The 15,875-nt window shown below is 46.2% G+C and overlaps 4 protein-coding genes across 5 annotated transcripts; 2 read left to right on the top strand and 2 right to left on the bottom strand.

The window, feature by feature from the left end:
- Positions 1-2,720: 2,720 nt before the first annotated feature.
- On the top strand, positions 2,721-6,010 carry LOC127767859 (uncharacterized). The gene is made up of 3 exons (XM_052293321.1): positions 2,721-4,358; positions 4,471-4,663; positions 5,750-6,010. The coding sequence occupies exons 1-3, from the start codon at positions 2,836-2,838 to the stop codon at positions 5,942-5,944; spliced, it is 1,911 nt and encodes a 636-aa protein (XP_052149281.1). The 5' UTR covers positions 2,721-2,835; the 3' UTR covers positions 5,945-6,010.
- Positions 6,011-6,766: 756 nt separating this feature from the next.
- Positions 6,767-8,591, bottom strand: LOC127767863 (uncharacterized). Its single transcript, XM_052293324.1, has 3 exons — positions 8,448-8,591; positions 7,509-7,700; positions 6,767-7,114 (listed from the first exon to the last, which is right to left on the bottom strand). The coding sequence occupies exons 1-3, from the start codon at positions 8,589-8,591 to the stop codon at positions 6,899-6,901; spliced, it is 552 nt and encodes a 183-aa protein (XP_052149284.1). The 3' UTR covers positions 6,767-6,898.
- A 2,426-nt stretch (positions 8,592-11,017) lies between these two features.
- LOC127767864 (ubiquitin-like) lies at positions 11,018-13,429 on the bottom strand. The gene is made up of 4 exons (XM_052293325.1): positions 13,161-13,429; positions 12,789-12,984; positions 11,961-12,027; positions 11,018-11,567 (listed from the first exon to the last, which is right to left on the bottom strand). Exons 1-4 carry the CDS (start codon positions 13,261-13,263, stop codon positions 11,523-11,525), a joined length of 411 nt encoding a protein of 136 aa, XP_052149285.1. The 5' UTR covers positions 13,264-13,429; the 3' UTR covers positions 11,018-11,522.
- Positions 13,430-14,056: 627 nt separating this feature from the next.
- Positions 14,057-15,712, top strand: LOC127767860 (leucoanthocyanidin reductase-like). 2 transcript variants are annotated; one of them, XM_052293323.1, is made up of 5 exons: positions 14,057-14,372; positions 14,459-14,608; positions 14,717-14,954; positions 15,046-15,249; positions 15,332-15,712. In XM_052293323.1, the coding sequence occupies exons 1-5, from the start codon at positions 14,148-14,150 to the stop codon at positions 15,589-15,591; spliced, it is 1,077 nt and encodes a 358-aa protein (XP_052149283.1). In that variant the 5' UTR covers positions 14,057-14,147; the 3' UTR covers positions 15,592-15,712. The 2 variants fall into 2 exon arrangements, with proteins under 2 accessions (XP_052149283.1, XP_052149282.1); XM_052293322.1 differs by having other exon boundaries at positions 14,459-14,954.
- The last annotated feature ends 163 nt before the right edge of the window (positions 15,713-15,875 follow it).

Here is a 15,875-nt window from a genome sequence, read left to right as displayed (position 1 = left end):
AAATAGCTTATGTTGAAGGTGAGAACAAAAATATTTTTTAAAAAACAAGTTATCTAGCAGTTCTTCGTGAAGAATATTTTCTATGGAAGAGTTCAGATCATATGAAAATAAGACCTTGATCATCTGTATGTGTATGCAATTTTAGTTTTTCCTGTTGCAACACACGGGCTTTTTTCTAGTAGACTGAAAATGAAGATGATAGATGGCACTCCAAATAGAAATTCGATTTGTTGCATTTGGCACAGTCCTAGAATAAAAGTACCAATAATCATAAAAGAAAAATAAGGTAAGCAAAGTGACAGCTTGTTTCCTAGCCACTTGCACACATACTATCGTATAGGAAGGGCCTGTTTGGTACAGCTCCAACTTCTAAATATAACTCTAGGAGTTGAGTCTGGAGTGGAGTTGTGGAGCTGCCTAAACCCAGCTCCACAATTCTAGTACATTTTATGAGAGAGCTCTACCCAACTCCACTCCCAGTTTTGATGGAGCTGAAACTATTTGGCTAAGCTCCAGCTCTAGGAGAGGTGGAGCTGGAGCTGGAGCTGTGCCAAACAGGCCCGAACAGGTTGAGAAAAGAAAAGGTTAGCTATCATGGTCATTCTTAAAAGGCTGGGCAACCAAATGACCACACGCTCAAATTTTGAAACATATATACAATGAACTTGGCTAGACTTTGTGAGGCTTCAGCAATAGTAACCTTTCAACCATAAGATATTATATGAGGGGTACACACACTGTTAAGAGCAGGTACAATTGTAGACTATAAGCCAACTATAAACATATTTCGAGGAGATAAAACAGGAGAGAGAGAAGCAACGAGCTACAGATTTGTAGCCAGCTGCAATACAAACTCCAAGATGCATGTGTGTATGACAGGTGGGACCATGTATTATATGTTTATATATAACTATTATATGAATCGGCTATTAAATTGACTATAGATGATCTAAAGTCGTAGTTAGCTATACTATTAAACTTGCTCTAAGCTACAGTGGTGGAGCCCCAGGTTGAAATGATTTTTTTTTGAGAAACGTGCTTGTGAGCCTTGATTTTTTTAAGCGTAAGAGCATCACCAACAACATCCTAAAATTTTATTCCCAAACTTTTTATTATGGGAATCTTACACAGAATTTAAGGTGTTAAAATTTTCCTCCCTCCAAAAGATTGGGTAAATTGGTTTCCTAAAAACAAAAAGGTGGGCCACGATAAAAATCCCCAGTGGAAAAATCTATTTTATGCTCCTTCCTCCCGCGAGATCGCGTTCGCGCGTCCCTAGATCTCTTTCTGCACGTGAAGTGTCGCGATTGGGAGCCAAAGTTCGTCCCTATAAAAAAGAGAACGGCTATTCTGGAGTAGGGAACGGAGAATTTTGGAAATGAGATTAGAGAATCCATTGGAACAAAATTTTAACAAAAAATCCAAAGATTATTGGATAGGGAATGATATCAAGATTCTATTGGTGATACTCTAAATCCATTAAAAATCTATTGAAACTAAATGAAACCACACGTTGTTGTGGGAAATATGTATGATAGTAGTTAAACATTAGGTAAAAAAATACTTTATATTTAGATAATTTAACTTCACATGCTTCACACAATAACATTTCAATAGAACTTCCAATTATAGAAATATAAATGATGTAGCTCAATAAGATATTAATAACCTAAATGCTAATATTTTTTTGACGTGATCCTCCAGTGCTAGAAATATAGATAATGCAGTTTCATAATAGAAAAGAGATAGCAGATTTGATCCAAATGCTAAAAAATATTTGAGGTGATGTGGTTTCAAGATAGAAGACAGAATTATTTGAGGTAATGGTAATTGAGGGTAAAATTCCAAGCTTCGGGGCTATTTGAACTAAGCAATGATTGGAAATGCATTTTTTTTGTCTGTGTGTTAACTTAGATGAATCTTCCTTAGAGCACTGTTTTACGAATTTGCTCAGGTGTACATATTCCCAAACATATATATTAACAATAAACATGGCATTTCATGTTCGAGCATGTTGATTTGATGTAACGTTAACTTATAATCCATATATGTAAGCCAAAATCAAATGTGATAATACGTATTAAATACAAGTATACAACATGCTCTCAAGTGCAAGGTTGTGTCAATATACTCCATTTTACAAGCATACAGATAAAGTAGTTGAGCGATACCCCTTTTCTAAAAGAATAATTAACTATTTGTCATTGGACCCATATATCATAGACACATGAGGGCCGACATGTCATAAACAGTGAGTGACAAATAATTAATTGTCACATCTTAAAAGTGACGAGGAGTTAAATGTCCCACTGGTTGAAACACAATCAGCATCTTCCGTTGTTGCATAGGATTAGGAAAACCGAACTCCGAGACGAGCCAATTAGCCAACCAACAAAACGAAACGGAATGAAGTGCACTGCACCGCAACAAAAATAAACGCCGATCCAACCGCACACTCGCGCGGTGCCGCGCCAGAGAGACAACAGCAATACACCAATCCACCTATCTGGCGTACCGCGTACCACCCCCACCAAGGCACCAGCACGGCAGCAGCACCACCACCACCAGAGAGAAAAAAGAAAAAAACACCACGACCGCGCCGCACCACCCGCCCGATCCGCCCGCGACCTCCCCCCAACTTTTCCCCCCTCCCCCTCCTTTCCTTCCCCTGCGCTGCGCGTCCGCGGCTGACTGCGCTGACGCCCCGCGGCCGCCGCGGCGTCGCCTGCCGAGTCCAACGCGCGGCCGGGGCCCCGGCTACCCCCCCCCCCTCCAGGGCCCCACCCGATCCGGCGGTGTCTCCCCGGATTCTCCTGCACAGGGGGAGACGCCGGGATGAACCGGATCCCGTCCGTCTCGCTGCGGCGGGACGGGGCCGCTGGGGAGGAGGAGGCGGCGCCCGACCCCGCGGCGCTGGCGCGGTGGGCGCGGGCATTCTGCGTCATCCGCTTCGACCTGGAGCGCGGGCAGCTGGTGGAGGCGTGCTACCCGCCGGGCGCGCTGGCATCCGGCACGGGCCTCGACCGCCTCGTCGCCTTCTCCTCCTTCCCGGACTCCATGTCCCACCACCTCCCGCGCCACCGCTCCTCCGTCCACGACTCGCTCTTCTCCTTCCGCGTCCCGGACCCCTCCCCCTCCGCCTCCGTCCCGGGCTCCCGCCGCGGCTTCCTCTACGGGTTCGTCTTCAACCGCCAGCGCCAGGACGAGCGCCTCCCCCGCGGCGGCGAGCAGAAGTCCGTCGTCATACTCTCCCACGCGCCCTACTCCTCCCTGTTCCGCCTGCTGCTGCAGATCCTCGGCCCGCTCTGCTTCGACGTCGGCCCCTCCGCGCTGTCCATGGTGGCGTCCCACGTTGCTGCCTGGCCAGCGCCGGTGCCGGGCCGCCCCATGGAGCTTCCAATCGGCAGCGCGGCTCTGCGGGTGCACCTCCCGCCCGCGGCCGACGACCCTGGCCCGCCGCCCGCGCTGCTGCCGGCGAACCCGTCGGTGCCGTACGGCCTCTTCCACGACGCCGACCTGTTTGCGGCTTTCCGCGGCCTGCTTCTCCACCTATGGACGCTCTGGGAGCTCATGGTGGTTGGCGAGCCTGTACTGGTGGTTGCACCGTCTCCACCTCAATGCTCGGAGGCTGTGGCTGGGCTTGTTAGCCTTGTTGCTCCGCTCTTGTACAGCGTGGATTTCCGGCCGTACTTCACCATCCATGATCCAGATTTCGCTCGCCTGAATGCGCTTGCTGAAGGCGAGGTTTTTCCTCCGATGGTGCTTGGTGTGACCAACTTGTTTTTCTTGAAGAGTCTTAAGAGCATTCCCAATGTCGTGTCCGTGGGGAGCCCAAACCCGAATTCCACTAGGGTGCTCCCAGTGGGTGGCCAGTCCCACGGATCAGGCAATGGGATCAATGGGACGCCTGGGAAGCTCAAGCTTGACAAACTCGCAATCAACAAGTTTTCTCCGACTGGCCTATTGAATTCCATCAAATTAAGAAGAGAAGGCCCTCTTTGCCTCATGACAGAGCACAAGGAGGCTCTATGGAGCACATATGTGTCAACCACAAAGCCTGATACTTCTGTTCTAAATAGGCTTATTGATGCGGGCGTATCACCGAGGATTGAGGAATCCATGTCGGTTGTCAACAATGAGATATTGCGGCGACATTTCTTGGAGCTAACAACCAACTTCCTTGCACCTTTCGGGCCATATCTGAGAACCACCACGCCATCAGAAGGAAGCTCTCCTTTTGTCGATCCACCATTATTGCCTCCATTTCATGCAGATGAATTTGTCAATGGTCTGGCTGCTAGAGGTGCAGGGAAATTTTTGTCCAAAAGGATGAAGTCCAATTGGTTGGACCTGTATAGGTAAACCCTAAGAATATTTATTTGGTGATACAGTTTTACCTTTTCATTTTTTGAATTGCTTGGAATGAGAGGATCAGGAGCTAACTTTCTTTATTGCGTGTCACCACTACAGGAGATTTTTGGAAGGTCCCAACTTTATGCCTTGGTTCCGGCAAAGGCGTGCTGCAGCAGAGCAAGAACAGCAGAGGCTCTGGAGGCAGGCTCGCATGAATGTTGACATTGAAAAGCTAATGTCAAAGTTGTCTGAATTGGAGAGAATTGATTCTTTTAATGCTATTGAGCGGTATCTTCTACGTGAGATGGAGGTAACTGTCTTTCTGATGCTTTCTTGAATAAAGTTTAACTCGCTTATCGTGATTTCCTTTCCCATATCTACCAAGTGTTGATTGTTGAAATTTATTAACATGGTAGCCCATATTTGTTCATATCTAGCTATCTATGTAGCAGTTACTTGCGGAAATTTTAGATAATCCTTAACTCTTGTATGTGGCTATGACAAAGGTAACTGCAGAAAAAAAAATGTACGGCATAACTTAAAAGAAAATGTCGACCAGCGGGGGAATGACCACCCCCACGGCTTTTCACTAAGAAGAAGCCTCAACCAAACTGGCCGAGAAAAGCCACGAACTGCTGCATAACTTAGTGGACTATATTTTCTGACAGCCATCCTGCTCTGAATTTGCCATCTGATTAACCGCAGGAATATTACGTGTGAAAATCTGCATTACAGTGATTTACATTTAGTAACTTGAACATTACGTTTTGGCCAATCAGAACCTGTGCTTGGTGCATTAGACAGTTTATTTGAACTAAAGATGAATTGTAATACAAGGCGTTTTTTAGTATGAAACATTATACTGTATGGAGTGGTTGCCTTGCCTTGCACAAAATTAAGGCTAAAATGTTGACAGAATTAGATGTTCAGATCATGGAGTCCTGGATTATTAGCTTGATGTTGATTCCATTGGGATTCTGCTCTGTGTTTATTTTGTGAATAACCACCTTTGTTCTGGCACTACTGCATTATCTTGTAATGAAGCAATATAGTATGAGTGAACTTATGTACTCAATATTGATCCAATGCAACCTCCTTCAGCAATAGATCTTGTTTGCCAGATGTCTTCCATCTCATCCTTTGTGTAGACAAAAGTTTTACTCACCATTTAGGAGTATTGCTTTATTTCTGCCTGCTTTACCCTGTAGTAGTTTGATTGCTGTAGTTATTTTCCTGACTAAGCAGAGCTACAACTTGGTGGGTGGAAAATTCACCACTACTAGTTGAAAGAATGATTATCTTCCGCATTTATCTATTCTGTTAGTCAGTCATTAGTGTTCTTTTGCACTTTATCCTTTGAAGATTCTGATGTTAGTTTTCGATCCTTGACCTGCAGAATTCTAGAACAGGTGCTACTGAATCAGTAACAGTGTGTGAGAAATTGAAGGGAGACCTCCGAGCAGCATTCAGTGTCCTCCCAAAGGACATGCAGCAACTCCTGCTCTCTAACCCTAAAAGGGCTTTGCTGCTTCAAGGTAGCAACGAAAAGATCCCAGGGTTAGATGGCATTGTCTCCCAGACAAGTTTGTAGCACTTTGTTTCCCCTGTAAAAATACTTTTTTGTGATTCTTTTGCCCTACATATAGTCCAAAATCAACTCATTTTTTATACTTGGCTATTGGGTTGACACGATATCTTCAAGATAAGATCTCTCCCCCCCCCCCCCCCCCCCCCCTCTTCAATCACCTCTCTAAATATTTTGGTTTCTTGGTCAGTGAGTTAATATGCTAAACAACCCTACAAATTCGTGTTTTTATACATCAACATAGCATATCTTCGGCTAAAATAGAAGGCCGTGCTTATCAAGGAACCTAATAAGTGAGTGTTAATGGTTATTCCCTTTCTTGATCTTGCTTGCAGCCAAATGATTGCACCCCCCCCCCCCCCCCCAATCCTCCAATATGAGGAGTCAATCCATGATTCATAATCATGTAATGCAGTGCTTAGGGGGAAAGAATGTTTTTCTTGTTAATTAATTATTTAGTTTTCTACCAAAATTTTGTCGCTCGACAGGCTTGTCTGTGCTGATCTAATGATGTCTCAGTTTTTTCACTAAACAGCTCGAGGTTCACTAAGATTATACTCTACAATGCTTCTTGACAGGTTACTACTTCCCCATAGGGAATAGATATTTAAATTGTTAGTGTTTCAGACCATATTTCTTAGAATTATGAGCAGAGTCATATGATTAGAAGTTTAGGACCAGTTAATAAAAAACGATTATTTTCTGTGAAGTTTGTGTTTGATTGTACAAAGCTGAAGTAGTTCTTTGTTAGCACTGCTACACCTGTAGTCATTATAATCCTTCTTAACTGTAGCTTGGGCCTGCAGTGAAACATGACGCTATGTGAGCATGTTGCATGTAAATTATGTAATAGATATTCGAGCATACTGTGTACTTCAACCTAATTGTGGATCGATTTCAAGGTTCAGAAGTGCGTCATTATTGACCATTCATTACACACTAATTGATACTCTACCTAAACTACTTGACAAATACAACATACGCTAGAGCGATGATGCACACAATCAAGAACTGTTCCATCCACTTCATATGGTCAAGAATCCTCTGCAGCCTCTCCTCCATTAGCGACATGTTATTCCCTTGGGGACACGATGTTTCCTGAGTAGCATGTTCCACTCGTTTCTGCAGTCCTTCATCAACCGTGTCTGCGCACTGGACGAACTGGCAGCCACCAGCCTGTGTGTATCCACAAGGAAAAAAAAAATGTCAAAATGAAGAACGGGAGGAATCCAAAGTTCCAAACTAGCAGAAATAGATCGGGGGAATGACTTTATTGTTTCGCTTATGCTTATTATATACATGTGAATCATTTTATTAGTAATTTAAAAATAATTTACGAGTAAAACTTTTTTTTGTCCTTAGTGATCCAAAATCTGTTTCGCTTATGCGAATCATTTTATTAGCAATTTAAAAATAATTTACGAGTAAAACTTTTGTGTCCTTGGTGATCCAAAATTAAATACTGTAGAATAATTTGTGGTGAACAACCATATAATCAACTCTAATTTAATTTTAAATTTGGTTTAATTATAAACATAAGCATGAGCAAAACAATAGGAAAGTCACTCACCGAGAAATAAGGGCACCTGTAGAACACACAGCCTTCGTTATCCTCCTCGGTGTTGCAGTAGTACACGTTAGCTTGGACCTGGCAATCTGCGCAGTGCACTGTTTTGACATTTGCCGGGGCGATGTCTCTTTTGCTCGTCGAACTCGAATCCGAGCTCTCTGACCGGGGAAGGCGGTTGAACTGTTCGTATGCCTGGAAGAGAGTAGAGTAAAGGTCACCACGAGCCAAAAGTCTTCATACGGTTGACAATAGAGGGAGCAGTCACATTCACTTCAATACGATCTCAACGGGGAAAAATAAGTCTTTCTGAGCCCAACTGTAATATGAAAAAAATACCTTGTACTCCCAAAATAGAAAAAAATAACAAATTTTCAACCTAGGATAAATTTATTACGAAAATACATTCAATTATTGATTTAATGAAACTAATTTAGTATTATAATATTACTATATTTATCTATAAATTTAGTTAAATTTGAAGTAATTTAACTTTAACCAAAGTCAAAATGTCTTGTAACCTGAAACGGAGGGAGTAATATTTAGGGAACACATTTTTATCTAACTATATATAAGCATGTAATGTCAGCACGTCTATAAGGGTTAGTTTGGTTTTTGGCCTAAATAGGCCTTACCAAATTTTGTCAGTGCCAAATTTTGGCATGACTAATTTTGTTAAGGAAAAATTGTATTTGGATTGAAGCCAAAATAGTCTAAATTCACTATTGAAATGGCCTATTTTCTTATGCATGTCAAATTTTGGCTTCAAGCTAAATAAACATTAAACACTATTAAAATTGCCAAATATTAGTAAGCCTAATTTAGGCCTCAAACCAAATCAGCCCTAACTTTCTTTAGTCTGTAGCAAGGTTGTTAAAATCACGATTCTAAATCGGAATCAGATCGAAAGTTCTAGGTATATAAAAATCATAAAATCCGCACCGGGGTAGCGTAAAAGCAGGGAATGCCGAATACGAAGTGTATCGTGGAATTATGGGTAATGTTGCAATCGGCCAAGCTTTGGTTGTCGTCCAACTGCCTCGCGTTGAAGACGAAACGCTGATCTCTCGGATGGATTCCTGCCATCCATCAATGAGATCGTAACAAAGGCTAAGATCATTACAAAGGCTAAGAGCATACTCCCTCCGTACTAAAATATAAGAGTTTTTAGATGGATGAGACACTTCCTAGTATTTTAGGAAGTGACCTATCCATTTTGGGACTGAGGGAGTACTCTCCATTCTGATAGACGTACCGTACCAGTGTCTTGGAAGTAGATTTTTTTTTAAAGAGAAGATGTATGACGCATCTATAACGAATAGGCTCCTCATGGAGACACATCCATCTATAACCAATTTAATAGCTCATTCATACAATACTTATATACTACACTGTTAATACCTAGTCCCACCTGTCATAGACACACTGCGTTTTGGAGTCCGTGCTACAGCTGGCTACAAATCTGTAGCCCGCTGCTCTTCTTTCTTCTTATTTATCTTTTTAAAATATATTTACAGCTACTTATAGCCTGCTATTGTACCTGCTCTAACATGTCGCGTGCAACCGTGCCTCAGCTAAGAAGCTCGTCACCAAACAAAGCCGCGCGAAACCTCGTCAGTTCGAGGGTGTGAGCGGAGCGGTCGCGTGCGCTGTGGGCGGCGTTGCTCGCCCTTGCGTGTCCTCGCCTAGAAATCTTATCATGAAATCCCCGTATTGCCCTCTAAAAAACCACTCCCGCTGCAGCAAATCTCCTCCCGCCACCCATTCTTCCGGTCCACTGATTTCTCCCGCCTCGGCACCGCAGCAAATCTCCTCCTCCCACCACCGAGTCAAGAAAAGGCAAGAAAATCTTGGGGATTGGAAGAGATCGTTTGTAGGTTAAACAACGAAAAATTGAAGAAATGAAAAAGAAAAAAGAGGCAAAAAAATCAAAAAGAAGCGGTCACCACGTGAAGGATCTCTCTGGGTCTTGAAACATCACCATGACAAGCAAAGATAAGAAGCGAGAGCAGTTCTTGATTTTTTTTTCATCAAGAATTAGAGAACAGAACATGCAAAGATAAGAACAACTAATCCCATCTTGTTATTAGCAAGTGATGTGATCGATCGAATCGAGTTGGGAAAAAAGATCAAAAAACGCGGCCGCAGTGCTTCTGCTCCTCCTCCTCGACGAACACTACCTCCTCCTCCTCGCGGCGGCGGCGGCGGAGAGAGGAGATCTGGCGTCGACCACCACATCCGCCGCCGCGGCCACCACATCCCCATCGGCGCATCGTCTTCCGCTGGCGCCGGAGCCTCCCGAGGACGCTTCCCGCGCACGTCGGTCGCCGCGCGAGCTGGCAATCGTGGCTGCCGGCACCGGAGGGAGGAGAAGAGAAGCAGAGCCGGTGCCGGCAGCGGAGGGAGGAGATCCGGCGCCTCCCGCGCGCGTCGGTCGCCGCGCGAGCCGGCAACCGCAGCTGCCGGCGCCGGAGGGAGGAGATGAGAAGCAGAGCCGGCGCCGGCGGCGGAGGAAGGAGATCCGGCGCCGGGCGTCAGTGGAGGGAGGAGGGTAGTCAAGCGGTGGCGATGCAAGCGAGATGCGGGAGAGGATGCGGTGCGCACCGGGGAGAAGAAAAAGAGACGGCCGAACACAGAGAGAGGGTAGTTGGGGAATTAAGTTGTGGATTTGGTGGGCTAGGTCACGCCCACTGTGGGCTTCATTTCCTTACCAGTGTCTCTATCCAATTAATCCACACATATATCGATGCTTGCACTGTAGGGTAGGTGTCTTTGGGCTAACTTTTTGGACTAGAAGTACGGGCCTCATAGCTCGCACCATGAGAGGTCTTACCTCGCTCGGCGTAGATCTTGTCCTTGACACTGGCGATGGTGTCGCTCCTCGCAACCTCGAGGGAGATTATTCTCCCTTTGAGCGTCTTCACGTAGATCCGCATCTCTCCTCCCTATTCTACTTTCTACCTCTGCCTGAGCTACCTCCTCTTTTGCTCTCCCTGTTGATGCCCTAATCGTGTGTTTGACGGCTTGAGGAAGACGGCGGTGGTGGTGGAAACTGAAACCTGATTATATGGCCGATGGACGGGATGTTTCCAAACTACCAATGCCCCACCTAATCAACTGTTTTATCGGGATGGATGGTTACGGTACGTGAATCGGTAACCAGATTAGTTACCATTCGCGGTCGCTCCCATTTGCCCTCTGCCCATATTCAAATTGCTCCGCCTACCTCACACAACACATACATATGTTACCAACATGTGGTTATGGGCTCTTAGCCCAAGGAGACAAATGATTTCCAGACAAGTTAGTACCACCTTGTTTCTCCCTGTAAAATTATTACTGAATTAGCCCACAAACTCGGCTTGGCTGTGAATTGTTTGTGATCCCAGCACCTGGGCACCAAGCCACCAAGGTATAGAGATCAGCGAGTTAAAATAAGCAGGAGCCAAAACTCCATAGAAGAATCATTAAGTCGGCCAATTCATTGGCAGAACTATAAATAAGTAACACAAATCAGTGGGTAGCAAGTATTCTAGTTCGGAGGCTGAACCGCAGAAAGTGCTTTCCTTGTAGGGTGTTAATAGAAACATGCGTGCTTGTAGGGAAACGGCTTGGCTTATCACTGCTATGTCATATGCAGGTCCACCAAAGAACATTGAGCTATTGAAGACCAATCACAATTCAGACCGGCGAGGAAGACCAATCGCAAATTGCAAAAAAATATATGGAAATTAAGGGATGGTTATGCCTCCATGTTACTTCCACCTACTATGCATGCTTGCTATTAACCGTCCCCAAAAGGTTTAGTCAAGATTCAACATCCAGCAAACTTGACATGGCCGAAAAAGAAACAGCTAGCACATAAAGTACTAGGTAACAAGTGCTTATTACTCAAGGCAGTAACAAGTAGTCAAAGTAATAGTCTAGATTCGGCATCCAGTTGGAACTTTAGCTTTGATAACGCTTGAACGCTGGTGACTCTGATGATACTGATGGAATGATGGATGAGATGACTCTTCAGAAGTTGAAGTACCTGCACCACCTCACCTTCTTTGGCCTCAGCTGAAAAAGAATGGATTGGAAAAGTACATAATCAGAACAATGGGGAGAAATATTCATCTGAGGATGTCATTGCTTAGAAGCTGACAAAATCTGAAACATCTCATATGTTTCATATTGTCAGCATATGCAAACGATTTAGATACGGTAACAGCACACGGTACACCAGAAATATATAGGATGCATATACCACAGAACCAAAACTGGAACATTAAACTCCATTATGTTAACTACTCATATTTGACAAGGAAACAGGCATCAAATCATATTGGGACAAGATCGCTAAGAACTACTAAGTACCATTTGCAAACAATGAAACATGCATCATAACTCCAAAAGTCATATTAGGACATGATCACTAAGACTGAAAACATGGTTTATGGTGATAAGGCTCACCTGATTGCTGTGGCCACACTTCTTCTTGCGGCAGTTTGTAGCCCTGGGAGGCAGAGTTGCATAGCACCTGCAAGACAAAGGGGTGAACAAAAAAAGACAAATTGTGCAATAAACCTTGCAAGCACAAAATTCTCGACCAAATTGCCTTATAGCTGACCAAATATAAAGGACTAGGGAGACTATATGTATGCACATTGAGAGATTTTGAAACACAGCTTATCTTGCGTATCGGATTGATCGATCATTTTTTCTACCAAACAACCGTCCCAATAACGTAAACGAGTAACAGCACAGCTGTCACCAAGCCATAGAAAGGGCAAAGAGTGAACAAAGTAATCAAACGACTTGCAGCATGGTACAATTTGTAAATTCTTTCAAAAGTATTGATGACTAAACTGACACACCCGAAACAGAATGTATATGTGTGCCGATCTGGCTGGTTCGCAATTGAACCTTCCTGCTTGCATTGCCTATCAACCTTATATCGATCCAACTAACTACATGACGTGAATAAACATAAACCTGACGGCAAGAGTATATCACAGTGAGAGAGGACTTTGTGCCTTTGTGGTGCCAGTGGCCTAGTTCCCCTGCTGTTAGAAAAAAAAAACTGAAATTAAAACGATCCAGTATGGTGGATTGGTGAGAGATCGACAAGGTGCTCACATTGATCATAGCTGACTCGTAATAGAATGCATCCAACTAAAATACTGAACTGTTCATCGCTAACAAAACTCATCTAAGCAAGCACGACCAACTCAACAACATCTCAGGTTGCGATAGATCGATGTAAGAACTAAGAAGGGAGCGGTGCGCGAGTAGTATTACTTCCTGCAGACCATCTTGTTGATGTTGTGCTTGTAGGCGAGGACCCTGAACGAGGGCTCGATCCAGATGTGGCCGCCGCGTAGGCGAAGCACCAGGTGAAGCGTGGACTCCTTCTGGATGTTGTAGTCGGCCAGCGTGCGGCCATCCTCCAGCTGCTTCCCGGCGAAGATGAGGCGCTGCTGGTCCGGCGGGATACCTACAAGCACAGAAACAATTAGTCAGCCAAAAACCCCAGTCACCGACCAACCCAAATCCACGAATTCTTTGCTACTGATCTGATCGGGCAAATGCAACAAGCAGATGGGGGCAGAGAGATCGATATGCAACCGCAGTCTCAAACTCGCAACACGAGCAGTAAGAGAGCAGGGTTACCTTCCTTGTCCTGGATCTTGGCCTTGACGTTGGCGACGGCGTCGCTGTTCTCCACCTCGAGGGTGATGGTCTTCCCCGTCAGCGTCTTCACGAAGATCTGCATCCTCAACTCCGCTTGCTTTCCTCTCCCTCGCGAGTCGCGGACCCCTCTCTCCTCCGCTAATCTGGTGCTCTCGAGCGAGTGGAAATGGCGGTGGTGTTGGTGGCGAGAGCGAACTGATGGCGGCGCGGATTGTGCGGCCTTATATATCCTCCACTGACGTAACGCGCCCGTCAAGTCACCGATAAGCCAAAATACTACTACCCATTAACCGAGCGCTTTTACTGCAAAGATAGAGAAAGATCAGAGGGGAGAGAGCAACGCAACTGCGACGCTCAGGAGTGGTGATAAACACCGTGTGCTAATCACATGAGGCCCAGATCGCGGCCCGTACGAGATAGCCACTGGCCCAGACCGCACTGAGATCTCAACAAATTTCGCGGCCCATATCAGTTGGGGGCAGATGAGATGAGACGAGAAGACGACCAGCGAGAGACACGAAGAACAGAGGAAAGCGGTGGCGGAGGCAGAGCACGAGACATGTTTCTGTATCTGGAGTGGAAATTTTGTTGGATTTAAGGAGCATTTCATTCTGTAGAGGCATTTTTATGCATACAACGGGGGCCCTTGATTAACGCCTCGCTGCTGGTGCGCCGTCCTAGCTAGGTAGATATCATCCAGGAAAATCTGGGATTATTCACCACCTAACTCTTGAGTTTTGGCCGTCTATCACCCGTACGTCGCACGAAGGCGGCCATGTGTTTACCTACTGTTCTCTCCTGCCTCCACACTTTCTGGCACGGTACAAAAGCCATACATAGCCACACTGCCACACTCATTGCGTGTGTGTCGAAGACGGCCGGGCGCTGCTAGATCTACCAAGCACTCGATCAGCTTTCAGCTCTGGGTGTTAGCCAGCAAGAACCCATCGGTCGATCGATCGATCCATGGCGCCTGCTGCTCAGGAGCTGCTGCTGCAAGAAGTGCCGCAGCCTCGCCGCACCGGCGCGGCCCTCATCGTGGGCGCCACCGGCTACATCGGCCGTTTCGTCGCCGAGGCCTGCCTCGACAGCGGCCGCGACACCTTCATCCTCGTCCGCCCCGGGAACGCCTGCCCCGCGCGCGCCGCCTCCGTCGACGCGCTCCGCCAGAAAGGCGCCGTCGTCATCGAGGTGATTAGAGTTTAAAATTAACCAACTTAGTTAAGCGCGCGGAAATGAACACATATTTGGATTCATGGCGTGTGTGCTCGTGACAGGGCTGCGTCGGGGGGAAGGAGGGGAGGAAGTCCGTGGAGGCGGCGCTCCGCGCGCGCGGCGTCGAGGTGGTGATCTCGGTGATGGGCGGCGCCAGCATCCTCGACCAGCTCGGCCTCATCGAGGCCATCCGAGCTGCAGGCACGGTCAAAGTACGTACACTACACATTTTACATACGAGCGCGTGCATGCGCGCGTCGCACAACTCGGATTTTTGGCACGTAAAGTTTGGTCTGCGCGGTGCGTGTGCGTGGGTGCAGAGGTTTCTGCCGTCGGAGTTCGGGCACGACGTGGACAGGGCGCGGCCGGTGGGGGCGGGGCTGAGGTTCTACGAGGAGAAGCGGCTGGTGCGGCGGGCGGCGGAGGCGTCGGGCGTGCCGTACACCTTCATCTGCTGCAACTCCATCGCCGGCTGGCCCTACCACGACAGCACGCACCCGTCCGAGCTGCCGCCGCCGCTCGACCGCTTCCAGATCTACGGCGACGGCGACGTCAGAGGTACGTAGTACACGCTCATGCTTGCGCCGCATGATGAAATTCACCTTCGATGCGATTTTGCCAACGGTGTGCTGCATGCGCGCGCGTGCAGCTTTCTTCGTGGCTGGAAGCGACATTGGTAAGTTCACCATCAGGGCTGCCTACGACGCCCGGAGCATCAACAAGATCGTGCACTTCCGTCCCGCCTGCAATCTCCTCAGCACGAACGAGATGGCGTCGCTGTGGGAGAGCAAGATCGGCCGGACACTGCCACGCGTGACGCTTACCGAGGAGGACTTGATCGCCATGGCTGCAGGTTTGGTCACCTAAAAGAATACTCTCGCGCTCTAAATGGAATTTTGTCATGGTGTATGATCTATTCATCATTTTGACTGCAGATGACATCATCCCGGAGAGCATAGTCGCTTCACTGACGCATGACATTTTTATAAACGGTTGCCAGACACATTTCTACATAGACGGGCCTAGAGACATTGAAATCTCAAGCCTTTACCCTGATATTCCCTTCAGAACAATAGACGAATGCTTCGACGACTACATACATGTCCTCAACCTAGCAGAGGAAGCTAAAGAAGAGGAGGAGAAGAAGAACGCGCCAACAGTTGGGAGATTGGCAATACCACCTACTTGTGCTTAGGTCCTCATAAGAAGTCCTGAAACAATTACCTTCTCGTGTTTCTTCCACCGTCCATGTATCCATCCGATTTGATTGTCTGAAACTATGTTTTATTTATGTGTATCTATCTAGACCATGGAATTGATGTACCATTAATTACTACGTGTCTGTTTGGAAGATGTTTTTATTCCTTTTTAGATTGGTTTGGCAAATTTGAAATTATCATCATCTCAATATCCAACAGTTATGAACGGTTCTTATCCAGTCAATTTATTTCTTTTTTACTATACATATAGACATACATT

The sequence above is a fragment of the Oryza glaberrima genome, chromosome 3, assembly GCF_000147395.1.
Source record: "Oryza glaberrima chromosome 3, OglaRS2, whole genome shotgun sequence".
NCBI lineage: Eukaryota > Viridiplantae > Streptophyta > Magnoliopsida > Poales > Poaceae > Oryza > Oryza glaberrima.
Note: the sequence above shows the minus strand (reverse complement) of the source record. Positions and strands in the feature narration are given on the sequence as shown.